The sequence below is a fragment of the Ovis canadensis genome, chromosome 24 (genome assembly GCF_042477335.2).
Source record: "Ovis canadensis isolate MfBH-ARS-UI-01 breed Bighorn chromosome 24, ARS-UI_OviCan_v2, whole genome shotgun sequence".
Taxonomy (NCBI): domain Eukaryota; kingdom Metazoa; phylum Chordata; class Mammalia; order Artiodactyla; family Bovidae; genus Ovis; species Ovis canadensis.
In genome coordinates this window covers 29,689,039-29,709,456 of record NC_091268.1, presented here as the reverse complement: position 1 = coordinate 29,709,456, position 20,418 = coordinate 29,689,039, and the positions used below count along the sequence as shown (strand labels likewise).

At 50.0% G+C, this 20,418-nt stretch overlaps 1 protein-coding gene across 7 annotated transcripts in view; it reads left to right on the top strand.

Annotated features, from left to right (window-relative positions):
* The window catches only part of ABCC6 (ATP binding cassette subfamily C member 6), a 67,464-nt gene extending 49,447 nt beyond the window's left edge, over nt 1-18,017 (top strand). For 2 of the 7 annotated variants that reach the window (XR_011252616.1, XR_011252618.1), the window contains 10 exons: nt 3,261-3,571; nt 5,320-5,519; nt 7,434-7,560; nt 8,928-9,029; nt 10,307-10,453; nt 11,022-11,218; nt 12,539-12,697; nt 12,851-13,017; nt 15,724-15,918; nt 16,230-18,017. Coding sequence is in view for 4 of the 7 variants with exons in the window: in XM_069569840.1 (XP_069425941.1) it covers nt 3,261-3,571; nt 5,320-5,519; nt 7,434-7,560; nt 8,928-9,029; nt 10,307-10,453; nt 12,539-12,697; nt 12,851-13,017; nt 15,779-15,918; nt 16,230-16,438 (1,562 nt within the window). In the remaining 3 variants the exon portion in view is untranslated. The remainder of the gene's footprint in view (nt 1-3,260; nt 3,572-5,319; nt 5,520-7,433; nt 7,561-8,927; nt 9,030-10,306; nt 10,454-11,021; nt 11,219-12,538; nt 12,698-12,850; nt 13,018-15,723; nt 15,919-16,229) is intronic. The other 5 variants (XM_069569840.1, XM_069569842.1, XM_069569841.1 and 2 more) reach the window with 3 other exon arrangements.
* Nucleotides 18,018-20,418: the final 2,401 nt, after the last annotated feature.

The following is a 20,418-nucleotide window of genomic DNA, read 5'->3' as shown; positions in this document are numbered from 1 at the left end:
TTAGTCTGCTCTGTAGTAGATTACATTAATTGATTTTTCAAATGTTGAAGCAGCTCTGCACATCTGGGATAAATTCCAGTTGGTCATAATGCATAATTCATTTCATACATTGTCAGATTTCATTCGTTATTTTGTTGAGGATTTTTACATGTCCATTCTTTAGAGACATTGGTCTATGTAGTTTTCTTGTAATGTCTGTCTGATTCTGGCTTTAGGGAATGCTGACCTCATAGAGTAAGTTAGGAAATATTCCCACTGCTTCAATCCTCTGAAAGAAATTCTAGAGAATCTGAAAAAGATTGTAGAGATTAATCTAATTTCTCCTTAAATATTTGTTAGAACTCAACGAGGAACTCGCCTGAGCCTGGCACTTTCTGTTTTGGAAAGCTATTATCAATGTAGTTTCTCTAATAGTTTCTGAATAGGCCTACTTGGATTATTTCTTCTTGCATAAGTCTAGGTAGATTGTATCTATCAAGGAATTGGTCCATTTCTCCTAGGTTGTCAAATTTATAGGCATAGAGTTATTCATAGTATTCATTTATTATACTTTTAATATCCATGGGACCTGTAATGACATCCTTTTATTTAAAAGTTCAGATATTAGTAATTTGTCTCCTCTCTCTTTTTTCTTAGTCTGGCTATAAGCTTATCTTTTTTTATCTTTTTTAAAAAACTTTTTATCTTTTCAAAGAACTTGGCTTTGTTTTCATTGATTTTCTTTATGATTTCCTGTTTTCCATTTCATTGATTTTTACTGTTTACTTTCTTCTGCTCATTTTGGATTCCGTTTTCTCTTCCTTCTAGTTTCCTAGGGTGAAAGCTCAGATGGTGAATTTTAGATCTTCCTTCTTTTCTAATATGTACGTATTCAGTACGATCAGTCTCTCACTAAGTCACTTCAGTCTGACTCTTTGCCACCCTATGGGCTGGAGCCCCCCAGGTTCCTCTGTGCATGGGACTCCCCAGGCCAGAATACTGGAGTGGTAGCCATGCCCTCCTCCAAGGGATCTTCTCATCCAGGATCAAACCTGCATCTCTTATGTCTTCTGCGTCGGCAGGCGGGTTCTTTAGCACTCACACCACCTGGGAAGCCCCATTCAGTGCTACACACTTAAGTACTGTTTTCACTACATCCTCCAAATTTGATAAGTTGTGTTCTTATTTTCATTTAGTTTAAAATATTTTAAAACGTCTCATGAGGTTTCTTCTTTGACCCATGTGTTACTTAGAAATGTGTTGTTGAATCTTCAAGTATTTGGGGATTTTCCAAGTATTTGTTGTTTCTGTGTAATTCCAGTGCAGTCTGAGGACAGACATTGTAAAGTTTCTCCTCTTTTAAATTTGTGAAGGTGTATTCTATGGCCCAGAATGTGGTCTATCTTAGTGAATATTTCATATGAACTTAGGAATTTGTGTTCTGCTGCCATGGGATGAAGTGATCTGTTGATGCTCATTGTATCCAGTTGACTGATGGTGGTGTTGAGTTCATCTCTGTCCTTATTGATTTTCTGCCCACTGCATCTGTCCTTTTCTTATAGAGAGGAGTTGAGGTCTCTAACTGTGATAATGGATGCATCTATTTCTCCTTGCAGTTCTACCAGTTTTTGCCTCACATATTTTGATGCCCTTTTGTTAGGCAGTACACATTAAGGATTGTTCTGTCTTTTTAAGAACTGACATGTTTATCATTATATAATGCCCTCTTTATCCCTGATAAATTTCCTTACTCTAAAGTCTGCTCTATTTGAAATTAATATAGCTACAAACTATATAGCTATAATGTACTAACTATATAAAACTATATGTCTCAACCTAGTTTAAGCAGCAGGAGAACGTATTGGCTTATGTGACTGGAATCCATAGGTAACTAGCTTCAGGTATGGCTCGATCCAGAAGCTCAACAAATGCTAGAAGATTAGCTTCACTTTCTTCCTCTATGATAGCTTCCTGTGCAGGCAGGCAACCTGCTTTGGTGGTAAGATGGTATCTCACAGCTCCAGTCTGGCCACCTCAAAAAAGTGAGCACCGCTTCCCAAAAGTCCTAGCAAAGTCCCAGGTCTCACTCTTATTGGCCTGACTTGGGTCATGTGTTCGCCCCTGAACTAACTGCAGAGGTTTGGATTGTCCAGGGATGAAATTCTCCCTTCTCTAGAAACAGAGAGTGAAGTTAGCTCCATTCCAAGCACATAGGTGGGCTCTGGGAGGAAGTGGGTATATTGGTTTCCTAAGGCTGCCATGGGCTTCCCAAGGTGGCACTAATGGTAAAGAATCCACCTACCAATGCAAGAGACGCGGGCTCGATCCCTGGGTCAGGAAGATCCCCTGGAGGAGGAAAGGGCAACTCACTCCAGTATTCTTGCCCGAACAATCCCGTGGACAGTGAAGCCTGGCAGCCTAAGGTCCATGAGGTCGCAAAAGAGTCAGACACTACTAAGCGACTAAACGGCAAGAACAACAGGGCTGCCATAAAACTGATGACCACAAGCTCGGTAGCTTGGAACAACAGAAATTTTATTCTCTCACAATTCTGAAGCCAGAAGTCCAAAGTCAGGGCGTCAGCAAAAATCGGTCCCTCTTGGAGGCTCTGAAGGAGAGACTGTCCCATCCCTTTCGCCTAGCTTCTGCCGGTCACCGGCCATCCTTGGCCTACCTGGGCTTGTGGTGCACCACTGACTCCACGTTCACAGCATCGTCTCTTCTTATCCAGTGGCACCAGTCATTGGATTTTGCTGCTGCTGCTAAGTTGCTTCAGTCGTGTCTGACTCTGTGCGACCCCATAGATGGCAGCCCATGAGGCTCCCCCATCCCTGGGATTCTCCAGGCAAGAACACTGGAGTGGGTTGCCATTTCCTTCTCCAATGCATGAAAGTGAAAAGTGAAAGTGAAATCGCTCAGTCGTGTCCGACTCTTGCCGACGCCATGGACTGCGGCCCACCAGGCTCCTCCACCCATGGGATTTTCCAGGCAAGAGTGCTGAAGTGGGGTGCCATTGCCTTCTCCTCATTGGATTTAGACCCTGCCCTAAATCCAGGATAATTTTGTCTCAAGCTCATTCACTAAAAATATCTTCAGAGACTCTATTTCCAAATAAGGTTGCTTTCTGAGATTCCTGGTAGACATGAGTTTGGAGGGGGGACACTGTTCAACCCTCCACATGGTGGTTCCATCAAGGGATAATCAGGGTGGTCAGATCATAAGATAGCCACCACGGGGTGATGGGGTCCCCAGCCCTGATGCCCTGATGTCTCTGTCCCCAGCAATCGGGCTGTTTGCCTCCATGGCCACAGTGCTCCTCGGTGGGATCCAGGCATCGAGCCTGCTCTTCCGGGGGCTGCTGTGGGATGTGGCCCGGTCTCCTATTGGCTTCTTCGAGCGGACGCCCGTTGGGAACCTGCTGAACCGCTTCTCCAAGGAGACAGACACAGTAGATGTGGACATCCCAGACAAACTCCGGTCTCTACTGATGTACGCCTTTGGACTCCTGGAGGTTGGGCTGGTGGTGACGGTGGCCACCCCACTGGCTGTGGTGGCCATCCTGCCGCTGCTCCTCCTCTATGCTGGGTTTCAGGTAAGGAGAGCTCAAGGAGGCTCCTGGGGTCATCCAACGTCACCTCTACCAGGCCCTGTCTCTGGACAGGACTCAGTGTAAGAGGTTCCACACAGCTGGACATCTAGGGGCCACCCCTAGAAGAATTCTCAGAGACAGAGACACCACAGTCTAACACTTATTCTCATCTCTGTCTTTCAAATGTTCACATCAAAGTTCTTCATGTCTAACAGTGTATCAGGCTGCTGCTGAAATCAGCTTCCTGTTCTCCAGTGATCTGGAAACCAAGGAGGCATTGCAAGCTCTTGAAGACTGTTGTATTAGGCTAGACTCTTTCAGTGGTTAAAACCAGAGACCAGCTGAAATTAGCTTAAACACAAGAACCGAATTCAATGACTTATGCTCCCAGAGTGTAGGGGATCAGCTGTTATCAGGGTGCTGTCACTCCATATCACCCCTGAGTGGATCTCAAAGTGTGTTATTAGAAGAGAAGCATCAGTTTCACCTGGGAACTAGTTAGAAATACACCTTCTCAGGCCCCATCCAAGACCCCCTGATTCAGATACTATGGAGGTGGGGCCCAGAAATCTGGATTTTAAAGAACCTTCCAGATAATTCCAATCCATGCTAATATTTAAGAATCACTTATTCAGTTCTGCTTGGCCTAATTTTGCACACATGCCTTCTCCAGAGGGCAGGTCTGATGGCCCAGTGGTATCACTTCCCTCCACAACTATCCCAAGTCTCTGCTATGCCCTCTGGAGCTGGGAGAGGAACTGCTTTCTCTGTCTGAAGCTTTGGAGTTGGGCAGAGATGGATTTGAATCCAGGTCCTGGCACTTGTGTTCTGTAGAGGCTTGGACCACTTCTTAATCCCTCTGAGTCCCTGGTATTCTTACATATAGGCTGTGAATGATGCTTATTGCTTCTATCATCACTGCCCACCTCCAAATGCCCACCTCACCATGACCGAATACTGCAGTTCAGCCTTGAACAACATGGAGATTAGGGGCACCAACCCTCCTTGCTATTGAAAATGTGCTTCCAGGTTACAGTCACTCCTCTGTAGACACAGTTCCTTCATATCCACAGATTCAGCCAAGCCTGGATTGTGTCATAGTGTAGTATTTACTATTGAGATTTACTGAAAATCCGCAAATAAGTGAACTCATGCGGTTCAGACCCATGTTGTTCAAGAGTCAGCTGTATTTGGAAACAGCCTGGCATGCAGCCCGGTGATACAAAAGCAGGTTCCTCCCTCCCTGCCAGCTATACAACATGTCCAATGTCAAAGCAGTTAACAACATATGTTGTGTGCATCACTGTGGCCCCAGCACCCGACATGTGATCCTCGAGTTAAGTGAATGCGTTCAGCTTGTCCAGCTGCCTTCCTTGCCTGTTGTGGCTTTGTTCCCGCAATGACTGGCCCTGCATGAAGCAGTTGGTCTTGGAGCTGAGAATGAGACATATACAACAAATTAGTGCTTTCTCCACCCTGGCTGTGCTTGAGACTCACTTGAAGGCTTTTTAAAAATTCCAAAGCCGTGCTGATGATGCCAGAAATTCCGACTTAATAGTTCTGGGGTGAGGCACTGGGAGTTTTTGAAGCTTCCCAGGTGATTTTAAAACGACCCATGGAACTCTGATTCTGAAAGGACATTGGAGCCCAGAGAGGAGAGGCAACTGACCCAAGGTCACACAGCTAGCTGGTGACAACTCCCTCTGCTTCTCAGACTCTATGTTTGTGACTTCTCTGCCGTCCCACTTCAGAGCCTATACGTGGCCAGCTCGTGCCAGCTCAGACGCCTGGAGTCAGCCAGATACTCGTATGTGTGTTCTCACGTGGCCGAGACATTCCAGGGCGGGCCAGTGGTCAGGGCCTTCCGGGTCCAGGGCCCCTTTGTGGCTCAGAATGACGCCCACATGGATGAAAGCCAGAGAGTCTGTTTCCCGCGGCTGGTGGCTGACAGGTAGGAAGGGGTCAGAGAAGCCCCTGTAATCCATCTGTGTCCTCTGAGAATGAGAGAATGTCATACTGTGTGGCTGGAGAGGTCAAGTGGCCTGCCCAGGGTCACACCGCGAGTTGAGGGTAAACAGAGCCTAGATCCCAGGGGTGCACAGGGCTCACACTATGAGCAGATGCAGATTGGCCTGGGGGTTCCCCAACAGCAGGTGGGCAGGAGGTACAGATGTCAGAAAAAGGGCAGAACACTCTGTTGCCTTAATGACAAAGGGGCTACATAAATAGCCTCAGCCTTCTTCCAGTACTAAGCAAGAATAAGAACGCCAGCTTTGAGCACAGACAGACACAGGTGCAAATCCCAGCTCTCCAACTTGCTAGCTGGGTGATCTTGGGCATGTCACATAACCTCTCTGAGCCTTATTCGTTAAAGTGGGTTTGCACTTGTGGAGTGGCTGTTGAGATTAAACAAATATACTCATAGCTAATACTTGTAACGTGCTCACTACATACCCAGCACAGTCCTGAGCATCTTCTGTGGGTTAATTGATTTAATCCTTTTAGCAACACCACCAGACAGAGACTCTTTTACAGAGGATGACTCTTAGGCACAGAGAGATTTAGGAACTTTCCCAGAGCCACACAACAAATATATGGTGGAATCAGAATTTGAATCTAGACAGTGTGATGCCAGAGTGTGGAGAAGGGCAAGCACGTAGCAGATGTGAATTCAGTAAATGTCAGTTCCTCTCTTTTCTGCCCAGGTCCCCAGCCAGCTGGGGCTGTGAAGCTCTGTAGCTGTGGGTAGTGTCTCAACTCCATCTGCCTTCTGGGGGACCTGCCCTGGCCCCTTCCTGGGGTCCTAGCCTAGGGAGGGGGAACCTTACAAACATCTAGGAAGCACCTACTTTGTCCAGAGGTCAATGATTTCTGCACCATATATGGCGGGTGTATCTCATTTAACCCTCTCAACTGTAATAAGCCAGATATTATTTCATTCCACAGATGGGTAAGCTAGGGAGGAAAGAAGTGAAGGGACTCCCTCAAGGTCAGCCATCTAGGAAGTGGCAGACCCTCAATCAGGCAGATGTGGCTTCACATTGCTGTGTTTATTATGTGTGTGGACTGGGACCCTCTGAGCCCCTGTGTCCTCATCTGTCCATTGGGGACAAGAGTCTCCCCACCATGGTGTTGTTAGGAGGACTAGGTGTTATGTGCAGTGAAACCCAGAGCTCCCTGAAGACAGGGCTTTTTATCTTGTCCCCAGCATCTCCTGCATATGTGGCACACAGTAAGCGCCTAATACACAGCTGCTGAACAAATGAATAAACGAATGAATGGTAGCGCAGGGATGCAGTAAAAGGGGCGTGTCTTTCTCCAGCCACTCGATGCATGTCTGTTGAGCACCCACTGCATGCCGGATCCCGTGCTGGGCTCTTGGCGGGGACAGAGCCGTGAGCGAGACGGAGTTGCTGCCCTCATGGAGCTCACGATCTGCTGGTGGAGGCCGACAGTCAAGGGCAGATTAGTTTAGTTTTCAAGAGTGATAGAAAGAAGGAGCGGTCTGAAGGGCTCTCCGAGGAGGTGATATCTGAGCTGACTTGTGTGAGGGTAGGATGTTGGTCAGGTGAAGATGGAGGTGGGGTTCAGGCAGGGGGAACACAGGGGATGTGGCTTGCCACAGCCCAGGGACAGAAGCAGAGTTTACTTGAGCACCTACTGTGTGCTGGGTCCTGAGCTGGGCGCAGGCGAGATGAGGCAGCCTGGGCTTCCCCCACTCTCCGAGCTGGGGCGGGGCCTGGGTGTGAAGGAGATTGTAGCCAGGACCCTGCGGGCACTCGAGCTGGCACAGCTCTTGTGCCCAGGGAAGCAGGTGTCCCTCGAGAGGCCCCCACTGACCCCACTCTTACCTGTCCCTTCACAGGTGGCTCGCTGCCAACCTGGAGCTGGTGGGGAACGGGCTGGTGTTCGCGGCTGCCATGTGCGCAGTGCTGAGCAAGGCCCACCTCAGTCCCGGCCTCGTGGGCTTCTCTGTCTCTGCCGCCCTCCAGGTACTCCAGACACCCCCAACCTGGGCTCTGGGCTGTGGGCAGAGTGGACGCAGACCCCTGCCAGGGGGACCTTCAAGGACCCGAGTCCAGCCTACCAGCCATTGAGGAAAACACGGCTCTGCAAGAGCCTAGGCTGGACCTCGGGCAAGACTCTTCTTCCCTCCCAGAGCCTCAGTGTGCTCCTCTGAAAAATGGGCAGTAACCCCTTCCTTCCAACTGTTGTAAAGATTCATTGAGATAACGTATATAGAGTCCATTTCCAGCATGTTGTTAATGTTTTGTTAACTCTTAATAACAATATCTAGTGTCAGGTTATGACATCTGTAAAGGATGGCTTCCCTGGTGGCTCAGACAGTAAAGAATCCACCTGTAATGCAGGAGACCTGGGTTTGACCCCCGGGTCAGGAAGATCCCCTGGAGAAGGGAATGGCAACCCAGTCCAGTATTCTTTCCTGTAGAATCCCATGGACAGAGGAGCCTGGCGGGTTCCAGTCTGTGAATCACAAAGAGTTAGACACCGCTGAGCAACTAACACTTTAACTTTTTTCACTTCTAAGGGAAGAAAAAAAAAACATATATATATATATAAACACACACTTGCACACGCAAGTGGCATTCACTGTGAATGAGACATTGTTCTAAGAGCTTTATAAACACTGGCTCATTCAGTCCCGCAGGTACTGTTATTGTCCTCATTCTATAGTTGAGGCAACTTAGCTTAAGGATGCACCAAGTAAGAGGAGGGACCCTGCCTGACGGAAGGGTCCTTTTCTAGCGCGTGGTCCAGAGGCAACGCTGAGGAGGGGGCCTGAGATCTGTGACTCTTCAGTGGGATGATGGGGAAGGGAAGTGGAAAGTGGTCCTGGTATGGCATCAGCAGGAGGAAAGGCCCTGGCATGGGAGGAGAGGTGCAACTGCTGTTAGAGAACAGCATAAAAGGCGGTGTGGCTGGAGAGTGAGGGCAAGCTTAGAGGGAGAGGCTGGGAGGGCTGGGGGCAGGGCTGGTGCAGACAGGGCGAGTGGGCCCTGGTGAGGAGCTCAGTGAGGTTCCCAGTGTGACGGGAAATCCATGGAGGGAGTCCTCTCTGAATGGAAGTCAGTGGGTCTGGGCCCTGCTGGTGTCCTAGGGAGGGCTGTGTGCCCTCTCTGGTCCTGTCTCCCTACCTGCTTCAAGAAGGATTGGACAAGCTGATGTCTGAGGGCTCGTTTCTGGTCCACATACTCCAGTTTCACTAAAGGGAAAGAGGGGTCCTTGTGGCTACTGTCAAACTCTGCCCCCTTGTCTGCCCCGGATCCCACCTCCCAGCCCCTGCCTCACCTACGGGGTGGTCTTGCTGAAGCTGTCCTGAGGGGTCTTTTCGCACCAGGTGACCCAGACGCTGCAGTGGGCCGTTCGCAGCTGGACAGACCTGGAGAGCAGCATTGTGTCGGTGGAGCGACTGAAAGACTATGCCCAGACGCCCAAGGAGGTGATGGGTGGGAGGTGGGGGGGGGCAGCAGGTCCCATCTGAGCTTCACAGCACAGGACGGCAGACCCAGGTTGACATCTGCCGCTGGCTTCAGGGCCCCCGCCGCTGTAGACCGGAGTCACAGCCCAGGGGGCAGTCATAGTTAAGAGGGTAGGGTCTGGAACGAGGTCAAATCCTGGTTCCTCTGCTTCCTAGCTGAGGCACAGCAAGGCACTCTGAATGACAGGGGGCCATGAGTAACAGCATGATAGTAACATGATGGCAACATTACAGAAGCATAGCAATAGCGTGATGGTAACATGATAGTTGGAGGCTTCTCTGGTGGTTCAGATGGTAAAGAATCTGCCTGCAGTGTGTGGGAAACTTGAGTTTGATCCCTGGATTGGGAAGATCCCCTGGAGAAGGAAATGGCAGCCCACTTCAGTATTCTTGCCTGGAGTATTCCATAGACAGAGGAGCCTGGCAGGCTACAGTCCATGGGATTGGTTTTGCTGAAACATAATTGAAGCATTGTAGGAGCAGAAGAGAAACACAGCACCAGCCTAACAGTTCTGGGTGTACTAGGAGGTCATCCCACAATAAAGACTTCATACCGAGTCCAACACACCATAAATGCTCAACACATGTCCACCGCTCTCATTAGCCCCATTTCATGGATGGGAAAGTCAAGGCTCAAGAGAGTGGAGTGACCTGTTCAAGGTCACAGGAATAGCGTATGGCAGCATGAGTCTTCAGACTGCACAGAGTTGCACTTTTCATTAAGAAAAAAGGAGAATATCTACCTCTATTAGTGAAAGAATATTACTTGACAATTCATACTGGCTAGTAATAATAATTTAAAGAGTAGCAAACACCATTATAATTTTCACAATATTCAATATTTGTTTTTAGCCTTGCTATAGTCTATGCCCCCTAAGAACTCTATAGAATAGCAATAAATATGCCCATTTTATGGGGCTTCCCAGGTGCCACTACTAGGTAAAGAATCCACCTGGCAGTGCAGGAGACATGATTGACATGGATTTGACCCCTGGGTTGGGAAGCTCCCCTGAAGGAGGGCATGGCAACCCACTCCAGTGTTCTTGCCTGGAGAATCCCATAGACAGAGGAGCCTGGCGGGCTATAGTCTGTGGGGTCCCAAAGATTCAGATGTGACTAAAGTGACTTAGCATGCATGCCGATTTTACAGAAGAGGTAACTGAGGATCAGAGAGGTAGGCCATTTCATGAGAAGCCTGGAGAAATGCTCCCCTGACCCAGTGTCCCCTCCTGCCTCAGGCTCCCTGGAAGCCGCTTACCTGTGCAGCCCACCCACCCTGGCCTCGTAGGGGGCAGATTGAGTTCCGGGATTTTGGGCTGAGATACCGACCCGAGCTCCCACTGGCCGTGCGGGGCGTGTCCTTCAGGATCAACGCAGGAGAGAAGGTGAGCGGCTCACCTACAACTTCCTCCTCATGGTGGCCAGGCTGGACATCACCCCAGAGTCCCGGTGCTTAGCACCAGCTCCTTCCTTCACTCCCCCACCTCAGGTCCCCAGTCTCCAGACCCCCCACTCCCTTGATGGAACTTACCATCTTCCCCAGACCAACTTCCTTCTCGGTGAAACCACTCACCTTCTTGATGTCTCAGATAATGAAGCATCTCCCCAACTTCTTTCTTTTTCCTCTGTCATTAGTTGAGCTCCTACTATGTGCTGGGTGCTGTGCTGAATGTCCACATATTATCCAGTCCGCATGGGCTCCGTTTCTGGCTTTGCTATGGCTGACCTTGGGCAAGTCACTGGTCTCAGTTTTCTCCTCTGTAATAATGGAGATAATAATGGCAACCTCCTAGAGCTGTTGAGAAATTGAACTGGGTTAATACATAGAAACTGAATGGAGCAGTGCCTACCTGGCACATAGCAAGTGCTATAAAAGTGTTCACCAATTCTTTTTTAGTCATGATTATTTGCATTTTCACTCCAACATCAAGCCTAGCATCATTTTATTTACAGATGCCTAGTCAGGAGAAGGAAATGGCAACCCACTCCAGTGTTCTTGCCTGGAGAATCCCAGGGACGGGGGAGCCTGGTGGGCTGCCGTCTACGGGGTCGCACAGAGTCGGACACGACTGAAGCGACTCAGCAGCAGCAGCAGCAGTCAGCCTGCTTCATTGAATCCCTGAATCCGTCTCTACCCTCCCCACACAACGGTACTTCCTCTCTGCCCTCCCCCCACTGCTCCAGGCCCCCCAACCTCCTGTTTCACAACCTCCAGCCTGTTTTCCTGTGATCTTGATTTGAGCGTGTCATTTCCCTGCTCCAGACCTCCCTCCCTCCTCACGTTCTTCCAGTAAAACCCAAACTCCTGAGCTTGGCATGCAAGGCCCTACCCAGCTACCCACTTCACTCACTGTCCGACAAGGGATTAGGCACCATTTGTGGAGCAGCGGCCTCTAGGCCAGATGCACAGACAGTGGTGCCCTCGGAGAGGTTACAGCCGTGTACTTGGTATCATTCAGCTGGAATCTTCGCCCTCCCTGAACTCCTGCTTATCCTTCAAGATTCCGCTCAAGTATCTCCTCCTCCATGAAGCCTTCTCTGATCAACCTTCATCCCAGGCAACATGAACAGCAGCTCCGTGCTTGCCTCCATTGCTGCAGGGCCAGAGCTTGACTATAGCGAGGGCTTGTTCATCATACTGTGTTAAAATTAAGTTTACTCAAGGGCGCTATTTCCAAGACCATATGGTGAGCCCTTTGGAGCAGGGACTCCTTGGTTTCTGTATTCCTGGTGCCTTAAAGAGTGCCTGTCATACAGTGGGTGACACAGATGCTTCATTCATTTATTAAACCGTGTTGATCCCCCACAAAATGTCAAGGAAGGATGGGGGATGGATTAAAAGATGGGCAGGTAGATGGAAGGATGAAGGATGGATGGCTGGGGTTGGGGGCTGGATGGAAGGAAGGAAGAGGCATGGATGGAAGGATGGAAGGATGGATGGATGGATGGATGGATGGATGGATGGATAGGGTGGAGTGAAAGAGACAGAAGGAAGGAGTATGCATGAAGGATGGTGCATGGAAGGAAGGATGGATAGATGAAAGGATCAGAGTGTAGTTGGAAGGAAGGGTGAGGGAGGGAGGGGTAGCAGGAAGGGGCACTGAGAGAAGGATGGGACATAGATGACATGGGATGAAGGGAAGGTAAGAGTGATGGAGTGGTGTGGATGAAGGGATAGGGAAGGATGGAGGAGCAGGAGGAAGGGTGGGGGAATGAATGGAAAGATGGGAGAGAGACATCAGGATGAGGAAAAGATGGAGAAGAATGCAGACGGACGGTTGCACGGATTGATGAATGGAAATATGGACAGGTGGGCAGATGGAAGGATGGATGCACAAAGGATGATGGATAGATGGATGGATCTTGGGTGCAGGGTAAACATCTAGCAAAGACATGTCCAGGAACCCTCTGTGGCCTCCCTTCTGGCCAGGCCTGTTTGGAACAGACCATGCCATCCCATCCCCTGGCAGGTGGGCATTGTTGGCAGGACAGGGGCCGGAAAGTCCTCCCTGGCTGGGGGCCTGCTGCGGCTCGTGGAGGCGGCTGAGGGCGGGATCTGGATCGACGGGGTCCCCATCGCCCAAGTGGGGCTGCACACGTTGCGGTCCAGGGTCACCATCATCCCCCAGGTGAGGCCTGGGGAGGGGTGGGCAGAGGCGGGAGGTGTAGGCAGAGGCGGGAGGGGTGGGCACAGATGGGAGGGGTGGGCAGAGGTGGGAGGGGTGGGCAGAGGTGGGAGGGGTGACTGGGCCCAGCTCTGACTCGCTGTCCCTCCTGGCCAGGACCCCACCTTGTTCCCTGGCTCCCTGCGAATGAACCTCGACATGCTACATGAGCACACGGATGAAGCCATCTGGGAGGTCTTGGAGACGGTGCAGCTCAGAGCCACGGTGGCCAGCCTGCCTGGCCAGCTGCACTACGAGTGTACTGACCAAGGCAACAACCTGAGGTAGGGTCGCCCCAGCCAGCCAGAAGCTCTGGGAGGTGCTGGGGGAGAGGCAGGTGCGGCCAGTGTCCCCCCCCCACCCCAAGGTAGGGTCGCCCCAGCCAGCCAGAAGCTCTGGGAGGTGCTGGGGGAGAGGCAGGTGCGGCCAGTGTCCCCCCCCACCCCAAGGTAGGGCCGCCCCAGCCAGCCAGAAGCTCTGGGAGGTGCTGGGGGAGAGGCAGGTGCGGCCAGTGTCCCCCCCCACCCCAAGGTAGGGTCGCCCCCGCCAGCCAGAAGCTCTGGGAGGTGCTGGGGGAGAGGCAGGTGCGGCCAGTGTCCCCCCCCACCCCAGGGTAGGGTCACCCCAGCCAGCCAGAAGCTCTGTGAGGTGCTGGGGGAGAGGCAGGTGTGGCCAGTGTCCCCCCCCCCACCCCAGGGTAGGGTCGCCCCAGCCAGCCAGAAGCTCTGTGAGGTGCTGGGGGAGAGGCAGGTGCGGCCAGTGTCCCCCCCCCACCACCCCAGGGTAATATGCCCTGGAAGTCGTCTCCATAGGATTATCATATAGGATTATCAACCCTGTTCTGTTCGTAACCTCAGTACAAATCCCATCCCTCATAAGCAATTCTAACTCCAACACAATCTCCGAGTATCAAGCTTCTTTTTCCTAAAGTTGTTCCTAAATTTCTTTGGTGTCAAAAGCCAACCTCTACTGACACAAGGCAATTTATGTCTTTATTTTTCTCACTGGGGTTGTTAAGTAATATATGATGTATGCCTTTAAAAGCTTTAAGAAATTGTAGTAAAATACACATAGCATAAAATTTACCATCTTAACCATGTTTTAGTGTTCAGTTCTGTAGAGTTAAGTACATTTACGTGATTGTGCCTCCAGAAATTTTTTCATTTTGTGAAATGGAAACTCTATAGCCATTAAACGGCAATTCTCTATTTGTCCCTCCCTCCAGCCCCCTTTAACTTTGTTTCACTGGGTTTGACAATTCTTGGTACTTCATTTAAGGATATTGGGTCAATTCTTCTCCCTCGGTTCTTGTCTTGTTATAGCAAAGGATTGAAATGACAGACCAGGACGGCTCAAGCAGGCAGGATTTATTAAGCAAGCAGTACTCTCTTGAGAGGAGAAAGCAGACCAACCCCCGTAGGAAGGGTCTTGTCTCAGTTTTCCTTTTTATATCTCTTGTTACTTCCTCTTTGGTGGTTCCTGGGGCTTGATTGGTTGTGCCCCATGCAAATGAGTCATGAGCCCAAAACCAATCAGGGAAGGGGTCGTGTCTTCCCTCTGGGCTCCAATTTCTTATGCTAATGAAGCATAAGCCGAGACCAATCAGGGCAGGGGTTGAGAGGAGGATGTTGTGCAAATGTAAATGAGGCATGAACTCGGCAGGTCCAATCAGGGAAAGAAGTGTGAATATGTTCTCCCATTGTCATTTTGGACCACCATTTGGGGCCCTGTTTCCCTATTTTAACTACCTAGCAAGTAGAATATTATAGAACTTATCTTCCTGTGACTAGCTTATCACACATAACTTAACTGTCCTCCAGGTTCACCCATGATGTAACAAGTGCCAGATTTCCTCCTTTTTTAAAGGTTGAATAATATTCTGTTGCATGGATAGATCACATTTTTCTTATCCGTTTATCCATTGACGGGTGCTTGGGTTGTTTGAACATTTTGGCTACTGTCAATAGTGCTGCTGTGAACATAGATGTGCAGGTGTATCCCTTTTTAAAACTCAAGACATTCTGGGTTCTTCAACCCTTACCCATGGGTAAGGGCCCATGGCGGGTAAGGCCCCATGGGTGGTCATGGCAGTAGAGGGGCAGCAGAGCTTGGTGGCCAAGAGCATAGACATAGTGGAGGACCTTGGGCAAGTTATTTAATCCCCTGTGTTTCAGTTTCCTCATCTGCAAAATGGGAATAATAATTAGAACCTGCCTACCCATGAAAGGATTGAACAATACATGTAAAGTTGTTGACATGGTGCCTGGTGTGTAAGAAATATTCATTTTAATCCTCAAAGCTACAGTCTCACTAATCCCATTTTACAGAGTTGGAATCTGGGGCTTCAGATTTACCAACTTGTCTGGCTCATAAGTGGTGAGTCTGGAGCAAGGTCCAGGCATCTGACACCCACCAGGCCAGTCAGTCCAGGTTCCCTAAAGGGTTTACTCAGAGCAGCAGCTGAACATGGCAGGAAATAGCCCCTCAAAGACCCTTGAGCTTCCAGGCTCTGGGAGCTCAGTGACTGCGTGTCCTTGACCCTCAACTTCCTCATCTGTAATAGGGGTAAAAGAAGGACTTACTCTGTGATGATCACGGCTTTTATATGACTTAGCTTGTCCTTACAACCTAGTGAGGAAGGATTCTGTAATATAACCCCCACCTTTGTGGTCTCCATGAGATGAGTCAGTATCCACCAGCACAAGGGATGTGTCTGGCACACAGTGAAGACCATAGCATAGAGATAGAAATAGCCATTCCACAGATGGGGAGACAGGCACAGAGGCTTTGTATGACTTGCCTAATGTCACTCTGCTCGAAAAAGGCAGGGTGAGGATTCCTATCAGCTCTGTAGACAGGGGACCTGCAAGTAGGGACACGCATCCCTCTCTCCTGTGGCTCCCGTGGGAGTGGGGGCACATTTGTGGGCACGTCCTGCAGGTCAGGCCCGAGGTGCAGACATCTGGCCTGACTGTCCCACTCATTCCCAGCGTGGGCCAGAAGCAGCTCCTGTGTCTAGCACGTGCCCTTCTCCGGAAAACCCAGATCCTCATTCTGGACGAGGCCACGGCTGCTGTGGACCCAGGGACAGAGCGCCAGATGCAGGCCGCCCTGGGGAGCTGGTTTGCGCAGTGCACAGTACTGCTCATTGCCCACCGCCTGCGCTCCGTGCTGGACTGTGCCAGGTAAGACTCCCTCCCCTCCATCTCACTCGATGTAGCTGGCACTCCTGCAAGCAGAGGAAGGCATCAGGGTTTAGAGCTGGAAGGGCTCTGGAATACATTATCAAGTGCCCATTGTACAGATGGCAAGACTGATGCCCACAAGGGAAGGATGAGCCTGAGGACACATGTCCAGCAGATGCTTCCAACTGGGTCATCAGGGTCAAGAAGCTGCATGGAAGGCCAGACTCTTTCAGAGCAGACATGCTCGGCCTTCAGAGCAACCGAGTCTGTGGGCTGGAATCTAAGGAGCTGCCTGTCTTTCTCCCCTGCAGGGTTCTGGTCATGGACGAGGGGCAGGTGGCAGAGAGTGGCAGCCCGGCCCAGCTGCTGGCCCAGAAGGGCCTGTTTTACAGGCTGGCACAGGAGTCAGGCCTGGTCTGAGTGTGGCCCCTCGCTCCTCCTCTGGCCCCACCAACCTGGAGATTCTGCCAAGCCCTGGAGACATGCTGACCTGGGGTCATCAATGGCCCCATGGAATTGAGTCTAGACCCCTCTGGGAGGAGAAAGGGCCATATCATCCCAGAGCCAGGAGGATGCAGCCACCCCAAAGTTGGCCTGATCAGGGCCCATCCAACCCCTTCTATCCCAGATCCAAAGTCAACAGCAGCTCTCTGCTCTGGCTGCCCCCTGAACTCAACCAGGGACCCCCAAATGTCTGTGCCCAGGCTCCACCACAGACCAATGAAATCAGAATCCCTGGGGCTGGAGCAATGGTGTGTGTACCTTTTACAGAGTACCCCTTCTATTTTGAGATGATTGCAGATTGACAAGCAGTTTAAAAAAAAAAATAGTCCAGAGAGCTCCTGTATACCCCTTCCCCACTAATAGTAACATCTTTCTTTTTTAAGTATAGCTGATTGACAATGTTGTGATAATTACTACTGTATAGCAAAGTGATGACACATATATTTTTTAATATTCTTTTCCATTATGATTATGAGATTAAGCATAGTTTCCTGTGCTGTATATACATCATAAAAGTCATAAAATATGACTATAACCATATTAATCTTCCAGTTCAAGAGCATGGAGTATCCATTTCTTTGAACCATCTTTGTGGTTGTTATCATTCACTCACTCAGTCATGTCAGACTCTTTGCAACCCCAGGCAGCACGCCAGGCTTCTCCGTCCTTCACTATGTCCCAGAGTTTGCTCCAATTCATGTCCATTGAGTCAGTAATGCTTTCCAACCATCTCGTCCTCTGCTGCCTCCTTCTCCTTTTGTCTTCAATCTTTCCCAACATCAGGGTCTTTTCTAAAGAGTTGGCTCTTAAAATCAGGTGGCCAAAGTATTGGAGCTTCAGCATCAGTCCTTCCAATGAATATTCAGAATTGATTTCCAATTAGGATTGACTGGTTTGATCTCCTTGCAGTCCAAGGGACTCTCAACAGTCTTCTCTAGCACCACAAATTCCTTTTATTAATATCTTAGAGTTCTCAGCAATATGTCTTTTACCTCCTTAGGTTTATTCCTAAGTATTTTATTTGGGGGTTGCAATTTTGAAAGTTTTTTTTTTACTTTCCCTTTCTGACATTTCATTGTTGGTGTAAACAAATGCAACAGATTTCTATGTTAAGCTTGTATCCTGCTATCCTGCTGAATTTATCAGTTCTAGTAGGTTTTGTGCGGAGTCTTTAGGGTTTTCTATATATAGTAGCATATCATCTGCATATAATGACAATTTTGCCTCTTCCCTCCCAGTTTGGATTCATCGTCTTGTCTAATTGCTGTGAATAGGACTCCCGGTACTACCTTGAACAGAAGTAAGAGTGGGCATCCTTGTCTTATTCTGGACTTTAGCAGAGAGGCTTTCAAAGTATTCTGAGCTGTGGACTTGTCATAAATGACTTTTATTATCTTGAGATATGTTCCCTCAGTACCCACTTTGCTAAGACTTTTTCTCATGAATGGCATTTTGTCAGATGCTTTTTCTGCATCTATTGAGGTGATTATGTGGTTTTAATCTTTTGTTTACGTGGTGTATCACATTGGTTATGTGTGTTGAACCATCCTTGTGAATTTAGGATAAACCCCACTTGGCTGTGGTGTATGATCTTCTTATGTGTTGTTGGATTCAGTTTATTTATATTTTGTTGAGAATTTTTGCATCTATATCCATCAAAGATGTTGGCTCATAATTTTCTTTTTTGGTGGTGTCTGTCTGGTTTTGGTATCAGGGTGATGGTGGCTTCCTAGTATGTCTTTGAGTGTTCCCTCCTCTTCGGTTCTTTGGAAGAGCTTGAGAAGGATAGGTATGGTATGTTTGATAGAATTCACCTATGAAGCCAACAGAAACGTCTTAAAAAACAATAGCTCAATATCACAACCAGGAAATTGACACTGGAACAGCCCACAGATCCTGTTCAGATCCCCAGTTTTACTTGTACTCACTGTGTGTGTGTTCACTTTCTATGCAATTGCATCACCCATACAACTTCCTGCATCTGCCACAGTTGGGATGCTGCCCGCTTCCATCTCCACATGGACCCCTCAACCACGCCTGCCTCCCTCCCGCCCCCATAATCACTGGTGTGGTGTCCAGCCCGTGATTCCAATGTGTAGCCGGGACTGAGAACCACTGCTCCAGCCTCATCCTTGAGCTCCTGGGAGTATCTTGTCTGAACAGATGCACAAACCACAACGCACACAAGGGATGGCCCTCTCCAGGCACAAACCCAGCATGCAGTTCAGTTCCAAAACCGAGATGTGAGGAGCCAGGTCTTCTGGGCCTCAACGGGAGAATTTGCTCAGGACTTGGAGTTTCATCCATTTGTTTATCAAAGACCGAGTTTTGCCCCAGCAGCAGTTGGAACACCCAGGGAATTTCTGGTCACACTTCTGCCTACCAGGTGCCAGGGGGGGAGATGCTGTTGGAAAGCCAAGGTCAGGGACGTCCTGTGCCCCTGTGCAGGATGGTCAGTGATATCCCTGGCCTCCACCCACTTGAAGCCACTAGCACCCTCTCCTCTAGTTGTGATGAAACAGTGACTGCCCACTGAGTCACTGATCCCCGCCATCAACAATGCACCAATACCTGGGCACCGTGGTCGTGAGTCAGAGGAGCCTGTCGACACCCACCTACTTGTCAGGACACAGCCTGCCGTGTCCCACCCAGCTCGAGGTGTCCATCCTGACCTGGGATTTTCAGCCCAGAGTAATCTAAACCCAGCTGCTACCTCCCGCTTTTCAGGATGTGACCAGAAGTTCATTTTGACAACTTCAAAATGGGTTGGGTGTTGTCATCTCTTGCCTGCCCGTCATGCCAGCCAAATGTCGTCATTACTAGTGATTTTGCCCCATTCTGCAGATGAAGAAACTGAGGCTCGGGGAGTGGATGTGACCTGGTAAGGGCCACCCAGCTGGGAAGTGGCAGAGCGGGCATCTACCCTGGGCCTGATGCCAAAGTCCACGTCATCTCAGGCGGGTGTCCAACTGCAAGATGCGGCGACATGCGGCAAAGGACCAGACACAGCACTGCTTGTGTCTCTGCCTGGAGCTGAGCCACCTGCCACCCGGGAGAGCCCCCATGGGCAGCAGCTGTGTGGTTGGCACCCTCCCTTGGGGTCGTTCCAGGGCCACAAGAGCCTCCTTCATGGAGGGAAGTGTTTTGCCAGGAAGCAGAGCGTGGGCCACGGAGCCAGCACCCCGAGAGCCTACTGACAAGGCTGCTGTCGGGCGCACCCCACGGCGCCTTGGACACCAGCCCATTGGCCACCCGGGCCATTAATACCCCTGCTGTGGGTCCTGCCAGCAGCGCCTGGCTGGCAGGCGGAGACAGTGAAGAGCCAGGAAAGCCACATACAGGCCTTCCTTGGTCAGCGCCTCTCAGTAGGTCCTTTAACCTCACCCGAGTCCCACTGGTCACTGCCAGCAGAGCCAGGCTCTAAATGCCTGTTGCCCAGTTAATCCTCACAACTACCCTGCGCCTTCCTAGGATGCTTTGCTGAGGAAGGTAGTATTATGAGGCCCCTTTTACAGGTGAGCAAAACAAGAGCGTTAAGTAGAGATTTGAATCCAGGCAGGCTGGCTCTTGAGCCCCCGACTGAAGTGCTGTGCCACACCACTCCTTGCACATTTCTCTAACATCAGCTCACGGATAACAGCTGAATTCCACTTCAGAACCACCACCTCCCCACCCCCGAGGGAAAAGGATCTTTTTCTTCTTGGGCCGAGATGGGAGATTGGTGCATCTGTGTTGGCTGGGCTCTCCCTGGCCCCAGCACGGTACACAGCACATAGGAGGGGCCAACATTTACCTACTGTATGGACGGATGGATGGAGGGCGAGATGGGGAGGGAGAGATGGACAGGGGGATGGACGGACAGACAGACGCATGAATGCACGAGCGGCATCACCACGTATGAAGGCATCCTAAGGGCGAGGCATATGCTGGGTGCTTTACCCCCATCAGTGTTCACCCTCACAGCCACTTGGTCAGGTGGATACGAGGGTCCCAGAT